This window comes from Lissotriton helveticus, chromosome 5_1 (assembly GCF_964261635.1).
Source record: "Lissotriton helveticus chromosome 5_1, aLisHel1.1, whole genome shotgun sequence".
Classification (NCBI taxonomy): domain Eukaryota; kingdom Metazoa; phylum Chordata; class Amphibia; order Caudata; family Salamandridae; genus Lissotriton; species Lissotriton helveticus.
Genome location: NC_136065.1, coordinates 663,232,360 through 663,252,795, shown reverse-complemented (window position 1 = coordinate 663,252,795; position 20,436 = coordinate 663,232,360). Strand labels below are relative to the sequence as shown.

The window sequence follows — 20,436 nt, the reverse complement described above, 5'->3', positions numbered from 1 at the left end:
TTGTGAATTGGTGAGAAGTGAGTGATATTAGTGATTGTAATAGTTAAAAATGTCTAAATTGTATCAAAAAAAGAATTTAATGTTTGATCAATTGGACATATTTAAAAACAAGGTGTTGAAAAATAGGCCAAATTTATTGTTTGGTTATTTCCAATATCTTATAAGTGGGTCAACATGTTTCTGCCTGGAAGCGGTGTAAATTACCAGGCATTTGTCAGGACCATGTTTGGCATTAACCCCGGCGGTATGGGCACGCTAAGGCCCACCCTTACCTGGGGACGTGAAAGTGAAAATTGTGTAAAAAAGTGCATTTAGAAGGAAATGATTCCCCCTATGGTACTCCCGGTTTGAGAGACCTCAAATTTAGTGTAATGCACTTGAATGGTGAGAAGAATGTACACCATGGATCTCGGGAGGGGGGTGGTGGCGTAATCGGCACACCGCCCTCGACGCCAGGCACCCACTGGAAAGCTGCTTCTACCCTCTCAAACCGGATCCCAAAGATTAGTTCTTCGGGATCCGGTTTGAGAGGGTAGACAAATCTGAGGTCCTCTTCTTTGGCTGCCCGCCGGACCCCGGTTGGAAGTCCTGGTGGCCAGCGGGGATGTATCCACCTTCTGCTGATACCACGGCGGCAAGAACCTCGGAGTCAAGATGGACAACTGTCTCTCCCTTAAACAACAGATTCTGGGTCTGGTTTGACAGTGTTTTGGGATTCTTAAAATGCTTAGGAAATTCCTTCCCCTCCTATCTATTGCCCATAGGAGGACCACGGTGCAAGCTATGGTTGATCAAGGTTGGACTATGCCAACGTGCTCTACCTTGGCCTGCTGGAATACCTTTTGTCGCGCTTGCAGGTAGTGCAGAACGCGGCTGCACGGGCAATCTTTGGCCTTGGCTCCCATGCCGCAGGACTTTTGAAGTCTCTTCATTGGCTGCCAATTCGGAAGCGCATCATGTTCAAGGCTCTCACCACCGCGTTTAAGGCACTCCATGGTACCGGTGCATTCTATCTGAGGAAGAGAATTGGTTTTCACCACCCGGCCAGAGCCTTACGTTCGGCATCATTGTCTTTGGCAACGGTCCCGAAAATTAGGCGTCCCCGGATCGGGGGTCGCTCTTTTAAATATCTTGCGCCTCGGGCATGGAATGCCCTGCCGCTGTTCTTAAGAAAGAGTGATAATTTAGTGTCTTTTAGGAAAGAGCTCAAAACGTGGTTGTTCTGTCAATAATCCTCCCTCACAGCCAGGGTTGTGTTGTTTAGGTCTGATAGCGCCGGGACACTCTGCCTGAGTAGCTGAGCGCTCAATAAAACTACAGATAACATAACATAACATAACAGGGTAAGTATTCCGCTAGAAGGTTGATGACGTGATGTTTGGCCCAATGCCATATGCGCTGCGCTAAACTAGACAGCAGTATGGAGTGTGTTCCTCCCTGTTTTTGTATGTAATACATAGTGGTCATGCTGTCAGTACGGACTAGAACAACCTTGTGTAGAAGAAGTTGCTGAAAAGCTTTGAGTGATAACTGAATCGCAAGAAGCTCTAGATGAATGTGTGTAAACGTTTGGATTGGAGACCACTGACCATGCACTGTGAGATCTTGCATATGTGCTCGCCATCCATTCAAGGATGCGTCTGTGGTAATGGTCACTTGTGGAATTGGGGCCTTCCTGGTCTGACTTTGCACATATTGTTGCTGTTCTACCACTCCAGAGAGCAGTGGTCTACTGGCACTATCAACACTAGATCTTGTGGGTGACCATATGCTTGCGACCATTAAGACTGTAGACACTGTTGCAGAGAGCCCATGTGCAGTCATGCATGCGGCACTATGGAAATGCATGTTCCCATCATACCTATAAGGCTCATTACAGTCTTGATCATGATGTGACGATGTGGCTGGAAAACAGACTATTCAAGTTTTATCTTTTAGACTCTTCCAGGACTGGAATAAGCCCTTGCTGTGATAGAGTTTAGGGTAGTCCCAAGGAATTGCTGAATCTGAGAGGTTTGGAGGTGAGATTTGGTAACATTGAGCTTAAAGCCCAGATTATGCGCAAGTTTGATTATCTTTTGAGTGTCTAACAGATATTGTTTGCTTGCATTCTTGATCAGCCAATCACCTTGTTAGGGGAGCATGTGTTTTTCCCCTTTCTGAGATTAGAGGCTACTACAGCAAGACATTTTGTAAATACACTTAGTGCAGTATTTACTCCGAATGGCAACAATTTGAATTTATACTTTTGGCCACTTACTTGAAAGCAGAGGAACCACAGATGGGCTGAGTGTATTTGTATGTGAAAATAGGCTTTGAGGTCTATGGCTGTCATGAACTCTTCTTGTTAAAGCAGCAGTATGACATCTTTTTTTTTTTTTTCTTTATTGAATTTGCAGAGGTAAATATCATACATAGAAGCAACAATCAGTACACATCCACATATGTAGTATAACAAAAAACAGTTGTTAACTTGAGTGTGTCGTTCCCACATACAAATCAATTCCAGTCTAAATTATGCTTCGAGGCACAACACGGCTATCTAGTGGGTGCTGTAAGTGCAGACTTCGTTAGAGATATTTGCAGCATACCTTCACGAAACAAGAAGAACAAATAAATCAAATTTAAAAAGAAAAGAAAAACTCAAAAATAGTCCGCGATCTCGCCTCGCCTCATCAGTAGTATAGAGGAAGTTTCATGTATTCTCCTGGTGTTGAAATATAGACCGTAGTACTCCCGTATCCCTTTAGGGGGGCCCCACCCCGGTCCCTCCCCCACCGTCCCCACCACCTCCCAAAACGGATCGATCTGTGCTCTCATCAGTATGGGCCAGCAAATATGTCCTCAGCGGTTCCCAGATGTCTCTTGGTCTGGACCTGACGGGCAATTCCTCCGCATAGACACTAAGACTATCCCTGCAGTGAACCAAATCAGCCAGCCAATCCTTCAGACCTGGGCGTCTACCCTTCCCCCATGTGATCGCCACTCTTCTAGCCACTATGAGCAGCGCCAATCTCACCAGTTTGCCACCTGCGCTCTTAATGTGGGGGACACAACACAAGAGGCACACCAGTGGCGTACAGGGGACATCCGCACCGGCCATTTCACTCACGCAATTCACCACTGCCTGCCAAAAGGCAGCCACCGGCTGGCAATTCCAGGCCAGGTGTTGAAAAACCACGTCATCTTGACCGCATCTCTCACACCGTGCCGTGTCTCGCAGGCCATATTTATATAGTCGTGCCGGCGTGTAGTACGCTTGATGTAAATACTTAAAGTGTATAATCTTAAGATTACCATTCATACTTAGCGTACCAGTCAGCCCGCATACATGCTTCCAGTTGTCATCCGAGATATCCTCGCCAAGACATTCATTCAATTTAGCCCTACTTTTGACCACATTTACTTCCGTTTCCTCCTTAATCAGCGCCTACAGTTTCGACAATAGATGTTTGTTATTAGACACTGTGAGGACCATCTATAGTGATCTCAAAGCTGGGGGCTCCTGCGGGTAGGTAATGTAGTGCTCTCTAGCCGCCCCCCGCAATCTATGTACCGCGAATCTAAACATGAGTGTCTGATTCACAACATGTCCAAGGTCCTCTTGATCTAGGAATGTGCCGTCCGGATATATATCCTTGAGATGAGTAATACCCGCCTCTCTAAGCACTCTCATTGATGGGCCCTCGCTGGTAACCGACAGTCGCCCATGCCACTCCAATCTCAGGTCGGGCGCATACAGCAGTAGCTTCCGCGCCATTCGTCCTATACGCTGCCATGCAGATATCGTTGCGTCTACTGAATTTATCTCTGATTTCGGAGTACCCCTCGAACTATGTGTGATAACGCTATGCAGTGGGACCGGTGCCATATCCCCCTGTTCTACCGCGACATGAGGTGTGAAAGCATGCGGTCTGCACCAGTAATACAGGTATTGAGCCTGTGCGCTCAAGTAGTAGACATAGAAATCTGGGACCGCAAATCCGCCACGGTCATATCCCAATGTGAGAGTGGACCATTTAACTCTAGCGTGCTTATCACCCCAGACCAATCGAAGCAGGTGTCCACGCAGTGTCTTGAAAAAGGCTAAGTTCAGTACTATTGGTATGTTCACAAATAAATATAGAAAGCGGGGCAAAACCACCATTTTGATGAGGGCTATGCGATCTGCTAACGATAGCGGTAACAATAGCCAACTCTCAATCATTCTCTCAAGATTCACGCAGGTTTTACCGTAGTTTTCCCACACTACTGTCATCAGATCGCGGTGCACCCAGACTCCCAGATACTTGACCAGTTCGTCCGACCACACGAGCGGATACTCGAGAACCGGGCATCCGGTCCCTGCCGTGAGCGGAAATATGAATGATTTATCCCAGTTAATCTGGAGGCCAGACATACATCCAAACCGTATAAGCTCTCAGAGTAGCTGGAGCAGAAATCGGGACGGTTCGCGCACATAAAGCACCATGTCGTCTGCATAGAGGGAGATCCAGACCGGTCGGTGATCAAAATTGAGTGCCGTCTCCCTATGTCTCTGGCCGATCACACAGGCAAGCGGTTGCAGGACAACTGCAAACAGCAGGGGCGATAGCGGGCAGCCCTGCCGGGTGCCTCGCTCTATCATCAATGGTTCAGACGTCAAGCCACCAACTCTCACCCTGGCCGACGGCGCTGTATACAGAACTGTTATCCATTGGAGAAACAGAGGGGGGAACCCCATCCGGTTCAGGACATAATACATGTATCGCCATCCTACCAAATTGAACGCCTTAGCGGCGTCGAGTAGTACCGCCGCAGCTTCCAGCGAAGGCTCTAGCACGTGGAACATAGAGAAGAGAGTGTGCAAATTGTGCGACGTGGACCGCTCAGGTATAAAGCCCAATTGGTCCGGTAGGACCAGGTTATGCATTAGGGGCTGCAGTTTAGTGGCTATGATTTTCACCAGGATTTTCGCATCGATGTTGATTAGGGACAATGGGCGATATGATTCACACTGCTCCGGGGGCTTGTCCTTTTTGAGAAATGTGATGATGAGTGCCTCACGAAGGGACGGGGGAAGTCTTCCCACCTCATGCGCTTCTGCGTAGACCTCCAAAAGACGCGGCGCCAAGAGATCGGCATATTTTTAGTAAAACTCGACCGGGAGCCCATCCGGGCCCGGCGCCTTCCCGTTGGCCAGTGCCGCTATTGCCTGCTTTACATCCTGCTCGTCAATAGGAAGACACAGGTATTGGCGGTGTGCATCCGACAGCCATGCACATGCTATACCATCAAGATATGTATCCAATTCCTCATGAGATGGGGCAGTACGCTCGCCATATAGGTCAGAGTAAAAGCGACGGAATTGTTCCGTTATGGCCTCTGGAGCGTAGTGTTCACCGCCCTCATCATCCACTATGCGATCAATCGGTGTTGCTCCAATCGCGTTCTAATCTTGGACGCGAGCGTCCTTCCTGGATGGCCCGCTTCACCATAACACCTGGCGACATATCTGCGGGATATATATTTGATTTCCGCCTCCGCCTGCTCGTTATATTCCGCGAGCAGTTCCACTATTTTGGCTAGCGTGTCCAGATCTGGACGGCGGGTGTAATCTCACTCTAGGGCGCCGAGATCAGACTCCAATCTCTGTAGTCTTGCCCGAATATCCCGTAGAATGCCCGCCGAAGTACCTATACAGGCCCCTCTGATAGTGACCTTAAAGGCCTCCCATAACGTTGCTGCATGGTCCACCGTGCCCGTGTTGAGCTCAAAATATTGTACTATTGCGTCACGTATGGTTGTGTCATAGAGTGGGTCCAGAAGCGCCTCAGGTCGCAGCCGCCAAGTAAAAGGGCGACGGACTCCATTCAGGCTTCTCAGTGACAGCCGCACCGGATTGTGATCCGACAGTGTGCGAGCCTGAGTTGCCACCTCACCCACCCTCTCTAGTAATTCTTCCCCCACTAGCCAGTAGTCCAGTCGTGACCAGCTACCGTGCATTGGTGTTGCATGCGTGCCCTCCCGTTTGTCCGGGTGTCTCACTCGCCACACATCATGCAGACCAAACTCTGTCATAGCGCGCAATATGCTCGAGGCGACCTTGGGGGTGCGATGTGTTTCTGGGTTGGATTTGTCTAGTTGTGGATCGAGATACTTGTTCAAGTCGCCGCCCCATACCACAGGTGCCTCCGGCCATTTACGCAGCTGCGCACATATCCGGGCCACACAGTTCGGGTCATCCACTATGGGACCGTACATGTTCACAAACACTAGAAGCGCGCCATTGAGCGTCCCACACACCATCGCACATCTGCCCTCATCATAGGCATATGTGTGTACCATCTTGAAATCAGTCCCCCTTCTCACCAGGATCAGCACCCCGCGCGCATACGAGGAATAAGATGCGGCAAATTGGAAGCCCGCCCACCTGCCCAGTGCCCCATGGACCGTATTCGAGGCTAGGTGTGTCTCCTGCAACAGTGCCACCTATATGGCATGTCTCGTTAGGTAAGCTGCCACCTGGCGACCCTTCTTGGGGGAATTGAGCCCTCGCACATTCCAAGTCAAGCAAGCACAGTCGGCAGCCATCACGCTAGGAAAGGGACATTAGTAGTAGAAAGCAATAGGGACGTCCCCCCCCCCGGGAACCGGCAAGGCAAAATGTTACACAACACCAGCATCACTGCGTGCATTGAGGTTCGAGACATATGCGGAAAGAAAAAAGAAATGTATACAATCATCAACTTCAACAATTCGCCCAGCGCCCACTCCAACCTCCCAATCAGGTCGAGACCAGCCCCCCCCCGCCCCTCACCAAGCTACAACTACGTGGGTGATACCCGTTGGGGGAAGAGGTACAGCTGCGTGTACCCGCACCAAGGTGCGGTCGCCGGAATTGGTCCCATGTTCGAACCCCGGGGACTCCAGTATCAGTCACACTATGAGAGTACATAGACCCCCCCTGAGCACCAGGGAGAGCTGCGAATGTTTAGCAGCGCCTCGCATCCCGTTCACTCCACTCGTTCCGCGGCCACAGGACTGCGGTGCAATCACGCACGAAGAAGCCGCCCAGCACCACATTTCCGAAAGAGAGGACCATCATCGTATGGAACAGTAACCTAGTCCACATCTTCCAGGCCCGACTCCTGCTGTTCCGGTGCCGGTCGTTGATCACGTGGTCTGCCTTTGCAGATGTGTTTCGTGAATTTCAATGCCGATTTAGCATCAGTGAAAAAATGGTTCTGTTCCTCATGAGTCACCTTCAGTTTCGCGGGATATAGCTTGGCGTACGGCACCGCTGCCTCACGGAGTAGTTTTTTCTCAGTGACAAATTTGCGCCTCGCAGATTGAACCATTGGGGTGTAATCTGGGAAAAAGGATAGGGTGTCACCTTTGTATTGCACTTGTGCCTTTGCCCTGGCCTCACGTAGGATCGAGTCACGGTCAGCATAATTAATTATTGGACGTGGCGGCGCGCCCGGCTTTGGTCTGGGCCCCAGTGACCTGTGAGCTCTCTCCACAATCATCACGTTGGACAGGGCAGGTCCAAAGAGTTCACGGAGCATTCCATCAATGAAGGACTCCATCCTGTTAATCGGTGTGGTCTCCGAAAGGCCTAGGATACGCACATTATTACGTCTAGAGCGCGCTTCTAAGTCCTCGTTCTTCGCGCTGATTACCTCTAGGACCTTTTCCATTTGTAATAGTTGTGTGCGCGCCTCAGCCTGCGAGTCGTGATCATCCGAGACCCTGTTTTCCACTACATCTAGGCGCTTTTCATGCTTGTCTGCCTTTTTTTTCACTATGTCCAACCCAGTGGCCAAGGCATCAATCTTGCTATCGATAGTCTTCATCCCGGCTCGCAGTTCAAGCAGGATAGTGCGAGTGTCATCATCAGCCCCATCCTGTGTGAAGGAGGTCCCTCCAGTGGCGCCCTGCTCCTGCGTTTCCTCCGCCTGACGCGTCTGCCGCTTAGCCTCAAACGCCAGCTTGGCCTGTCTCGGTTCCGTCTTGCCCAGCGCCTCTACTTCCGCAGTCAGGACAGACGGCGCGGTCAAATCAGCAAGGGGATCCTGGCAATATATCTTCCTGCACAGCAGCCACTCGTAGTCAACGGCCACCCGCTGCACGCCACGACCACCAGGCAGGGCGACCTCTTCACTTCCCCTCTGCGTTGGTCAGCAAGTGGCCGCCAGGTCCGCAGGCCTATCAGCAGTTCTGGGCCCCCACCTAGCGCAACCGGTGGTGTGCGCCGCACCCCACCGCCCCCCCCGCAGCCCACGGCCCCCACAGAACACCCTCTCCGGCCGCCCACTCGCCCTCAGGCTACAGTGGTCCCGAGGGGTGCCGTGCGTTGGCCCGCCAGAAGTGCTCCACAGAGACCCCAGACAGCGCGTGGACCAGCAGGGCACAGCGAGTGGCTTCGGTTTGGCCCAAACCCGCCCAGGCCGCACCGCACAGACCCCGCAGACCGCACTTGTTACTGCGTGCGACCCGCGAGTCCCGCTCAGCCAGCCCCCAAAGGCCGACCTCTCACAAAGTCCTCACCAGCAGGCCCTGTTCGTCGCCGTTCCTCCACCGCTGGGCATCGGCACTCAGGTCGGGAGTCCTCCGGTCAGTAGCTACTCTCCCACGTCGGATCGGCCTTCTCCGGAGCTCCGGACCGGGCTCCTCCCGAAAGTGGTGTCAGACCAGCACCGCTCGCGTAGGATCGGCTCCCCGCAGCAACAGGCATACAAACTCCGCTGGGCAGGCAGGTGGCGCCGCTCACGCTTACCGGCGCTTCGCTCTCTGCAGCCGAGGCTCGGACCTTCCTCCGGGCGCTCTCACTGTGATGTGCGCGAAGCCGCCATCTTGGATCGCCCCGACTGCCAGATTTCACCGGGAGTTTCGGGGTGCAGGCGCGGCGGCGGTCCGTCCGCAAGTCAACAAGTGGTGCCTGAGCCCTCCGCGGTCCCACAGGAGCAATTTGCGAGCCCCAGTCAGGGGTATCAGGATGGTATTCGCCCGGTAGTTGATTCCGGCTCACGGAGCTCCCTTACAGGGCAGCCATTCCGTGTCGCGCCGTAGCCACGCCCCCAAAGCAGCAGTATGACATCTTGCAGTGTTACCATGTGGAAGTGCTCGCGTACGATGTACTTGTTGAGAGGCCAGAGGTCATGTATAGACTGTCAGGTGCCACCCCTCCTTTGAAATGAGGAAATATAGTGAGTGCACCTTGTGTCCCTGATATTGTGTTGAGACTTGTGTTGAGACTGAATCTATGGCTCATTTTTTTAAGCAGAGCTTGAACTTCCTCTTGGAGGAGTCGTAAGTGTTCTTTTGACATTTATTGTTCCTGAGCTGGCATTTTGGGTGGAGATTAAGTGAGTTCTAGAAAATATTCATCTTTTATTATTGAAAAGACCCACAGATCTGATTTTATTCATTCCCATTGAGAGTGTAAATCCTTTAGCCTTTTTCCATACTGATGTTAAGTGTTTGGGGGGGGGGGAAGCGGAAGGAGGGGGCACAGAGTCACTGCTTATTTGCGTGGCTCCCTTTGTAGTGGATATACAACCTCTTCCCCTGTTGTTGTTGGCTCTGTCTTGACCACTGTGATAGGTGCCACTGTTTTTGGGGGGGGGTTGGTAGGTGCCTTGATGCAAGTGAAATGTACCTGTTTCTGTGGCAGTTGTTGCTTTGGATGCCCCCGTGTACTGGCCCCTCCGAAAGGACCCTCTATGCTGATATGTTGGCATGGCACCTGTGGCTTTGGCAGTGTTGGTGTCTTTTTTACCTTTCTCTAACATGAGAGACAAAGAGGTGTTCTCCATCAAAAGGTAAATTTAGGAGATATTGCTGGACGTCAGGCTTAAAACCTGACATCCTTAGCAACGCATGGTGGCAGATTTTAATGCTACTGTTAACCTCTCTAGCACAGGTGTCTGCAGCATCAAATTTACACAGAATCAACGCATTAGAGATAACTATACTTTCCTCAACTAGTTCTCCTCTGCTTGTAGGGATCAGGAAAATGTTGTAATCATTCCTGCATCTCGTCCCATTGAGCCTGATTATACCTAGACATACCTAGACAGCAGGCCCACTGAGTGTTCATTTCTAAGGTGGTTTGCCGGCTGTACTGCAACTTGTTTCTCTGCAGCATCAATTTTTATTTACTTTCCTTGTCTGTAGCGGGTGCATCCCCTGTGCATTGAGAGTTGGCTCATTTTCTTGCTGAATGAATTACTAGTGAATCCGGGGGTACGTGGCCTTTAATGTACGTTGGAGACGATATGAATTGTTCATCAACCCTAGGGCGTTAGGACCCGAGACTTGACAGGGTATTTAAATATGTCAATGGTGGGCTTGAGAATGCTCTTTAGCATGTATAAGAACTGGAGGGTTTGCTGTGATTTTGATAGTGTATCGTCCTAGAAATCTACCTTGTCTTTCAGCGTATCCATATAACTTTATGATATACTGCAGCCCTGCTTAGTATCTCATTGTATGTGATAGTGTTGTCAGGTGGGAAAGGCTTTGAGGGGAACAGATCGGGGTTTGTATCCCCTTGAGGGTCAACATTATAATCTTCCCAGGGTTCATCTAGTGTATCAGGATCACCCTGTGGATCAGGTAGGTAAGGGATATAGTATGGATCTATGTTTTCCCCAGTGCTGTGCTCCCCTAACATGGAAGTAGTGGGTGACCCCTGTGGGTGAATATGGGGAAAGTGTTGTGGGTAAGTTGGTAAAGGAGGTGGTGTGGATGGCATTGCTGGAAGAGAAAGTGCAGGAGGAAGAGGAGGTAGTACGGAAGGAGTAGGGGGAGAGGAGCTAGAGGGTTAGATGTGAAGTGAATGAGACTAATGTCAATGTCCTTGTGTTTTTAATGTGGGGCTTGTGTGATTGAGGCCCCATATTCTCCTCCTCAAATGTCTTCTTTTTCCACTTAGGTAATATATTTGAAGGTGGGAGTGGTGGCCTTATCACCATGCCTGTCTCTGGAATGATGACTAACATCTTCTGCCAGGAATCAAGTTGTCTCTGCAGCTTTGATAAAATAGACTTTATAGTTTGTACTTTGGACTCTGTATAGGTTTTTGCGTCTTTAGACATTTTAGGCACAGGCAGTTTTCAGCATCGACAAAGTCTTTGGTGCAGAGGGCGTTTTTGTTACCCAGGGCTTTGTCGGAGCTCATGTTGTGTTGGAGTCCAATGGCGTTTTCAAGACCGACCGTGTTTTCAGACGAGGCTGTATTTGGCACAAACAGTGATATAGGCTCCAAACATCTTCTAGGCTTTTCAAGCCCTGTGCTCGGCTCCAAAGGCTTCTTTTGCTTCAATGCATATTTTTTGGGATGCTGGCTCCAAAACTGGCTCTGTCTTCAACGGAGTCAGTGCCTTAGTCTTTTCCTGTTACCTAGGAAGCTTGCTTGGATGGAGGGAGGATTGTCTGCTCCTCTCCCTTATATGGAGCTCCTTCATGGCCCAAGAGCAGTGGGGGTCAGTGAGTCTGTCTTTGGTCCTTAGCTTTAGGCTAGGTATGTGTGTTTGAGGCTTTTGCAATTGTACTCATGTGCCTCGTCGAGGTGATATGCTATGCTTCCTCTATCTCTTGGTCAGAGTTGGACCCCTCTCCGTTGCTAGGAAGAAGAATAGGAATGTCCACCGGGGCACCCTGGGCATCCTCGTGTCAGTCACTATCCCGCTGGGCCTCTGCTTCATTGCTTGATTTCTCTTGGAATTGTGCCTGTGGATCCCCGAAGATGTTGGGGTCATCTTCCGCTCGTCATGTCTGCATCATAGTGTGGGCCCAGTGCCTCTCCTGTCATTGTCCTAGAGTCTTTTCCGACAGAAAGGTCCAGCAGGCTTTACACAATGTTTTCTGGCAGTCTGTAGACAGCCAGAGGTTTCAGACTGGTTGGCGAACTTGTCTAAAGTACTTTGCTTGGTACTTGGGGCAGAAACTAAAAGGCATCTTTTCCATCATTCCGTATACATTGAGTGAGGGAAGTTGATGGAGAATTGGTGAAGTCGAGGCCGAGCCAGGCAGAGGCTGGGTGGTGAAAGAAGTTGAAAATCAGCGATCGGCTGGTTTTGTATGCGTTTCCGTAGATGGGTGATGTATATGAGGTACTGAATGGTAAAACTGCATCAAAGCTTCGATCCTGGAGCTCACAAAAATACATCCGAAACCGATGGCGGAGAAAAACAACCTGACAAAGCAGCGGATAACCAAGCGCAGTTCAGACCATAAGACAAGTCATTTTACCTCATGACTTTTCAAACAAAAATAACTTGGAGTGTCCGAGCCAACACTAGATGGCAGGAGTATGCTAAACATACGTATATACGACCAACACATGGTATGCATATTATGTTCCTATCCACCAAAAGATGGGATGAAATTCCTTCATTAAGTGAAGTACTCCAACATCCGGACTTACTGTCATCTTCAGGCGGATGGAGAGGCTACACATATGCCAGTTCACAAAAGAAATTATATGAATAGTTTCCTAAAAACCGCATAACATTTAAAACAAAAGTACGTGGAGGCAAATATCAAGGCTTTCATTCTCGCATGCAGTGAATAACAGTGTACCAACTTAGTAATGTTAATATGCATAACAACTACACTAGTCTAGCGAAATACCTGTACGGAGGTTACATTCTGCGATGCTCCCTGAGATGCCAAGCTACCTTTCACTGTTGAGGTTGGTCGAGTATTGGGGGTAACTGAGGCTTTTGGAAATGGGAAAGAAGGTGCTGGCTGTTCACTCACAGATTCACCCTGAGCATGGAACAAGCGATCTCGCAGCTGCTGGATTGGACGCTACAAGAGAATGCACAAAAGGTTAAAAATTATTTATACACATTCCATTTCTTTTTTTACAATCATGTGCCCTATTGGCTGAGTCAAAGGTTAGTGCAATGGACACTTTCTAACTGAGCTGGTACAACATGTCCTTTAAGTTCTATTATATGAGACCTAAAGTTGAGCGAAGAGGAATAGGTGCATCAAAACTATTTCCATATGCAGTAAAGAACAAGTTACTTACCTTTGGTAAATATGTATTTGTAAAAGACATAGGTTAGTTATAGATTCCTTACCTTAGAATTACCCCTAGGCGTCAGACTGGATCCTGAGATTTCTTTCTAAGCAGTACCCCTGGGCGTCAGTAGGTGGCGTCGGTCGGCTCCGTGTCCATTGTCGGGGTCGTGTTCACCAGGATGACGTCGCAGTGCCTATTTAGATGCCACCCCAGCACCCTGACGTCATTTTTGACAACTTTCCATGCTAGAAGGGCAGAGCTATGCAAGGCACAGACCACTGGTGCGCTAAAACTAGGGCCCTGCAAGGGAGTCCCTGTCCCTGGAAGTCAGTTCGCAGAGTGAGGAGGATGGGTGGGGCGGAAAGGAATCTATAACTAACTTATGTCTCTTGCAGATACATTGTTACCAAAGGTAGAGTAACTTGTTCATCTGAAAGAGACAGTTAGTTACAGATTCCTTACCTTAGAATAGATACCCCAGCAATATCAACCCCGGAGGAGGGTCTGCGAACCAAGTTCACACCAGAAAGTCCTGGAGGACAGAAAGGGCAAAATAGCCATACCTCGGGACTTAGCTGTCCAGGCAGTAATGTCTGGTGAACGTTTGCAAGGATGCCAACGTGGCTGCCTGACAGATGTCAACGAGTGGAACTCTACTATGTGCAAGAGCAGTGGAGGCAACAGTAGCTCTGGTGAAATGAGCTCAGAGCCTCACTGGAGGTTCGTTTTTCGCTAAAGATTAACAGATTTTAATACAAAGAACAACCCATCTAGAGATGGTATGCTTTTGAACAGCCGACCTTTTTTGGCACCTGCATAGCCAACAAAAAGTTCATCATCCACCCAGAAATCTTTCGTGCGGTCCAGGTAGAAGGACATCACACATTTAGAGTCCAGACGGTGGAGTCTCTCCTCCTCCTTGGAAGGGAGCGGAGGAGGGAAAGTAACGGTTTGTCCATTGTGAAAAGGTGTAACCACTTTGGGAAGGAACGATGTTCTGGTCCTAAGCACCACTTTGTCTGAATGCACAGAGAAGAAAGGAGGCTTAGAAGAAAGAGCTTGAAGCTCACTCACCTGCGAGCCGAGGTGATGGCAACAAGGAAAGCTATCTTCAGAGTGAGGAGCCTGAGAGGACAGTTGTGAAGCGGCTTGAAGGGAGTGCACATAAGTTAAGAGAAGGTTCACGTCCCACTGGGGCATTAAGAAAGGAGATGGAGGAAAGAGATGAGTAATGTCCTTAAATAATCTATTTACAAAAGGGGACTTGAACAAGGATGGCTGTTCTGGTAGCCGAAGGAAAGCAGAGATGGCCGCAAGATAGCCTTTAAGAATGCCCAGAGCAGAGCCCTGCTGGGCCAAAGAAAAGTATATACAAAAGAACCTCTGAAAGAGGGGCAGAAAGGGGATCCACAGCCTTTGCTGTGCACCATGCCTCAAATGTATTCCATCGATAGGAATTATACCGTTTTAGTGGAGGGACGGCAGGTGCCAAGATGACATTACAGACTTCGGGTGGAAGGTCAAAAGCTGTCAACTGTCGCCGCTCAATCTCCACGCAAGGAGGTTGAGGCTAGACAGGTTCGGTGAACAACCCTCCCCTGCTGCAGCGACAAAAGATCCTCCCGAAGAGGCAGTCTGAGTGGAGGATTGATGGCAATGCTCAGGAGCTCCGGGTACTAGACTCTTCGTGCCCAGTCCAGAGATGAAAGAATAACTTCGGCCCGGTCGCGCTTGATCTTCTTTAGCACTTTAGCAGAAGTGGTACAGGCAGAAAGGCGTACAGGAGGCTGCAGTTCCAATCACAACGAAAAGCGTTGCTGAGCAAGTGCCGCCTTGAAAACTCCAACACGCAGAATTGCTGACATTGCACGTTCTCTTTGGTGGTGAATAGATCTAACCAAGACTCTCCCCACCGTAGAAAGAGACCTGCACCACCTCTGAGTGAAGACACCATTTGTGATCTACCAGGCACTGGTGGCTGAATTCATTCACCTTGGAGTTCAGAGAACCTGTCAGATGTTGAACTACTAGGGTCAAGCCCTGATGTTCCAGCCATGTCCAGAGACGAAGAGCCTCTTGACATAGGGTCAACGAGCCCACCCCGCCCTGTTTGTTGCAGTACCACATGGCGGTGGTGTTGTCCGTGAACACCGCTTTCCCCTTTAGAGTGGGAAGGAATACCTTCAGTGTCAGGGATATTGCCCGGAGCTCCAGAAGGTTGATATAGAGTACGGACTCCGTCAAAGACCAGACGTCTCTGATTTCCACCTCACCCAGATAGCCGCACCATCCCAGGAGTGACGCATCTGTCACCACTGTGACATCTGGTTGGGGAAGGGATCTGTCTCTGACCCAAGCTCAGTTTGTTAGCCTCCACTGCAGTTGTTGCGCAGTTCTCTCAGAGATCTGGACGTAGTCAGAAAGATTTCCCTGGTGCTGCGCCCACTGGAACTTCAGGCCCCACTGCAGAGCCCGCATATGCCATTTGGCATGATCCACCTCCAGCCTCAGGGTCATTCTCACCGAAATCCGGGATAGAGGCTGGAACATCGGTTTCATAGCCTGAATATCCCAGTCTCGCTGCTCAGGAGGATAGACCCAAAACTGTGCTGTGTCCAGAACCTCTCTGATGAATAGGTGCTTCAGTGAGGTAATCAGGTGCAACTTCAGCATATTGACTGTAAACCCCAGCAAATGCAGGAGGTCCGCCGCAGTCTGGAGATGGGAGGTGATAGCCTGGGGCGAGCATGCCTTCAATAGCCAGCCATCGAGATAGGGGAAGACTGGAACCCCTGATCTGTGCATATGAGCTGTGACTACGCCATCACTTTCATGAACATCCGCGGGGCGCTGGTAAGGCCAAAGGGGAGCACTATAAACTGAAAATGCTCATGGCCTACCGTGAACTGTATGGAACGCCGGTGGGCAGGCAAGCCGGGAATGTGAAAGTAGGCGTCCTGCAAGTCCAATGCTACCATCCAGTCCCAAGGGTCGAGGGCCGACAAGGCCTAAGCCAAGGTTAACATCTTGAACTTCTCCTTTCGGAGGAAGTGGTTGAGGTCCCTGAGGTCTAAGATAGGATGCTGGCCTTTGTCTTTCTTGTGAACCAAGAAGTAGTGGGAGTAGCAACCACAACCTAATTCTGGCACAGGGACGCATTTGATAGCTCCCTTGGCCAAGAGAGCCATAACTTCCTGGAGGAGAAGGGCCAAATAATCCTCCGACATGCGATGGAGCGTTGGTGGCATGGAGGGAGGGGTAGTCTCAAAAGGGAGGGTGTAGCCCCTTCGGACTATCTGCAAAACCCACCTGTCCAAAGTGATGTTGTGCCAGTGGGGAGGTGATGGCAGATCCTGACACCCACTGGTAACTGGTGGCCCTGAAAGGTCGGACTAGGAAGGTTTGGAGGCTGCTGCAGGTGGGGCTTTGGTGGACTGGCCCGCCCGCTGGCCCCCAGACCCACGACGCTGGGTCCCATGTCCCTGGCCACGTAGAAGCTGGGTAGCTTGTGCAGCCCCGTGGCCCGGGGTGGAACGGGGTGGGGCACCCCTTCCGTAGCCACGAAAGGGAAGAAAGGCAGACTGCATGGGGTGATAAGTTGTCATGAGGCCCAAGGATCTGGCCGTAGCACTAGAGTCCTTGAAACACTCGAGCGCATTGCCCGCCTTGTCACCAAACAGGCGATGGCCATCAAAGGGCATGTCCAAAAGGATAGATTGGACATCCCCAGAGAAGCCAGATGTTCTTAGCCACGGGTAGTGCCTCAGGGCTACTGATCTGGAAACTGTTCTATGCAGCGAGTCAGCGGTATCCAGCCCACACTATACGGAAACTTTGCGGCGTCTTGACCGTCAGCAACAGCGCGGGTGAGCACGGCCCGGGCCTCCTCTGGTCACTGCGGCAGCACTTGCACAACCGTATCACACACTGTGTGTGTGTGTAACGGCTCAAGAGACATGCAGTGTTCACGACCGCAGTCCTAAGCTGGCGGAAGAAAACATCTTCCCAAGATGGTCCAGCTTCTTGAATTCCTTATCTGGGGGAGCTGTAGAGAATGCACCCTTTGAGGATGAGGCATGGACCACCAAGCTCTCAGTGGTAGGGTGCTGGGAGAGGAAAAGAGGGTCACCCGGGGCCGGGCACTGGCATCGGGCAATCATCCTGTCCACAGGACCCCCCTGTACTGGGCTTGGAATAAGTCCCCAGAAGGAGGTCAGTGAGGGTCTCATTAAAAGGCAGCAGGGGATCCGAAGAGGCTGCTGCCGGCTGTAGCACCTCAGTCAGGAGGTTAGTCCTGACAGCCGCCATAGGAAGCTCGAGACCCAAGACCTCAGCCGCCCTACGCAACACCACAGCATAGGAGGCTCCCTCCTCCGTAGCTACGGTAGGGGGAGAAGGAGTAGTTTCTTACCTGTAACTCCAATTCTGTAGTAGGGGTATCTCTGTGATAGTCATAATCAGTGAATAGTCCTGCCCATGTGCGGGGACCCTGGAGCAATCAAAACAGTCTCTTAAGTCGCCTTCTTCTGCGGTCCTGCAGCACAAGTTACTACTTGTGTAACGATATATCTGTAAGAGACATTAGTTAGTATTAGATTCCTTACCTTAGAATATCCCCAGGCGTCAGACTGGATCCGGAAATATTTGCGTAGCAGTACCCTTGCGCGTCGGTAGGCGTCGTCTGCGGCTCCGCGTCCGTCGTCGGCGTCGTGGGCGCCGTGATGACGTCGTCGGAGTACTTAGACGCGCCTCCGAGTGCTGACGTCAGTTCTTAGACACAGCTTTTCCGCGCCAGAAACGCAGAGCCATGTTAAAAAACCAACACTGGTGCCATTGAAACTAGGGCCCTGAAAGGGGACAACCCTAACCCTAGATATTGGTTCGCAGAACGGGGAGGATGGGTGGGTCGGTAAGGAATCTAATACTAACTAATGTCTCTTACAGATATATCGTTACACAAGTAGGAACTTGTGCATCTGAAAGAGACACGTTAGTATTAGATTCCTTACCTTAGAATAGATACCCCAGCAATACCAACCCCAGTGGTGGGTCTGCGAACCAATAATCACACCAGAAAGTCCTGGAGGACGGAACTGTAGGAAGGTAGATCCCTGACTATGGTTGCCCCCAACTTTTTGCCTGGTGTTTTGCTGGTTTTCTGACTTAGTTGACCTGGGGCCCTGCCATTCAGGACCCCAGGCCCACTGCTCTCTCTGTTAAAATGGATTCCATGTATCCCTAGGTACATATCTGATTGGATACTGAGTCACCTTATCAGTCCCTGTACAGTATACGTTAGGTATCCAGGGCATAGGTGTACCCAGGGCCTACCAGGGGCTGAAGCATGTATTATGCCACCCCTGGCTGGCCATCCAAAACTGACACAACTGGCTGCTTGACAGCTGGGGCAAGGTGTACACACCCTTTGCTTTAGATATAGTATTCCTATATCTAACCCTAAAATGGACACATATATTCCTATCAGTCACTCCTATGGCAGGCCTTAACAATCCTGAAGGCAGAGTGCTTGGAATAATGTGAAATGGTGCTCTGGCATGAGCTGAGCCCGTTTGCAGCTTGCGGAACCAAGTCCTAATAGCTGTTCCATGATAACGCTATACCATATACTCTTAAGTGCATTATGTACCTCGCGGTCAAATGCTAACTTTGGTATAACATTATCAAAACATGTCGAGTAAGGTGTCATGCGAATTGGAATACTAACCCCTCGCCAATTCTGGCGACGGGGTTAGCATTCCACCCTTCTAGAGGGACACGACATGTTGGTAACCTGTAACCCCGGTTAAAGTCTGACATAGCCTCAGCTTCCACAAAATGGATGCTGCCACCGAGACACAAGTCTGCCCTCCTGCTGCTGGGAGTCCTCCCAGCGCGGGAGGCAAGGACAAAGGGTTTCCTGCCAGGGGCGGTGCCAGCACCGTCCCAGACAGGATTTTGTGTATTCTAGGTAGGCAGGGCTTTAGAGGAAGGTGATTGCAAGTGGCACCCCGGTGCTCACTGTGCATATGCCGGCTAGAACCAGTTCCAGGGGCACACCAGCCCCTGAGCTGGGGAAAGCCCGGCATGGGAGTGGGGTGTAACCACCCCCCTTCCTAGTCTCACCCATAGGGCAGGACTTAGTCGCGTGCCAGCCCCCTTTTTGCAGGATAAAGGTAGGAGCAGTCCCCCTTCCAATTTAGATCAATTTTTGAATCCTGAACCGACTTTCTACGAGAGGAACTCAAGACTCTTCCTAAGATTTCTCCCTTGTGACTAAGGAGTAGTCACCCTGCAGCAGCAGGCACCAACCAAGCATCGCGGTCTGCTGTAAGTCTCTCCTCCGGATCAAGACTGCCCAGCTCAACGAGAACCGGCTTCCCTGGCACCTCTGACCTCAACCTACATCTTCAGCCCAGCTGAGACCCGTGGGTGCGACGAGACCTCGAGGGACCGGCCATCATCAAGACTGCACGACGCTTGTCCAGCACGACCACCGAGTGACCCTCGACTGAGTGCTTTGGGGTAAGAGAAGCCCCGACCCTGAGCAGCTCCAGCACCGAAGTTCAGCCCCCCTGCATCCACGAGATCTGCGTGGGGCCCTTCTGCTCTTTGCTGCTCACCGCGTTGTCCCGGTCGCTTGCCCGTTGGCTAGTGGCCCTCTGACGACGAACTTCGATGACAAACACCGCTGGTCTGGTTGCTCCAGACTGGCCTTTGCTCCCCTCCAACAGAGGAGCACCCCGGACCCTCCTGGTCCACTCCAGACGCCATTTTTAGTCCAGCGCGTGGGCTTGCATTTGCCAAGACTTGTTGCCCCAATCCTGGGTCCAGCGACGTCGACAGCAGATATCTTCGTGGGACAGCTCGCACCTCCATCCTGGTCGCCGACAACGCCTCCTGGTCCGAGAGACTGCAGAGCCCAGCAGCGCCCACTCAACTGGTCGAGGTGACTTCGTCCGGTGCCATCCTGGTGCCCACCTAAATCACTGGCTAGTGATTCAGAACTTTGTCCCCTCTGCTTACAGGTCTTCTTCTCCCTGATCCAGGCTTGGATCACCATGAACTTCTTCACTGGCCGCCTGCCATCAACTTCTTCCTTCAGGCTCCTGGTTCGTCAACGAGGGTTTCCGACGCCACTTGAACCCTATGCAGCCACAGCCCCTGGGCTAGGTAAACCGAGTACTCCGGTGCTCCAGCGTAGTCCAACACTCTAAGTGTCCGGATCCACTTTCGTTTTTGACCTACCTAGTCGGGTTCGCCCGAGAACAGTAACTTTGTCTTTACTAGCCTCCATAGACTTTTTCCCGCCTTACGCGTGAGAGTTCCCACTCTGCACACGACGTCCCTAGGCCTCCTACTTGCAATCTAAAGGTTCAGTAGTCCAGTCCTAGCGATTCTAAAGCCTATGAGAATAG

At 50.9% G+C, this 20,436-nt stretch overlaps 1 protein-coding gene across 2 annotated transcripts in view; it reads right to left on the bottom strand.

Moving 5' to 3' along the window:
• SEC31B (SEC31 homolog B, COPII component) overlaps positions 1 to 20,436 on the bottom strand; it is a 1,031,933-nt gene that overhangs the window by 261,993 nt on the left and 749,504 nt on the right. For both annotated transcript variants that reach the window (XM_078643061.1, XM_078643062.1), the window contains exon 19: positions 12,622 to 12,801. In XM_078643061.1, coding sequence (XP_078499187.1) covers positions 12,622 to 12,801 — 180 coding nt within the window. The remainder of the gene's footprint in view (positions 1 to 12,621; positions 12,802 to 20,436) is intronic.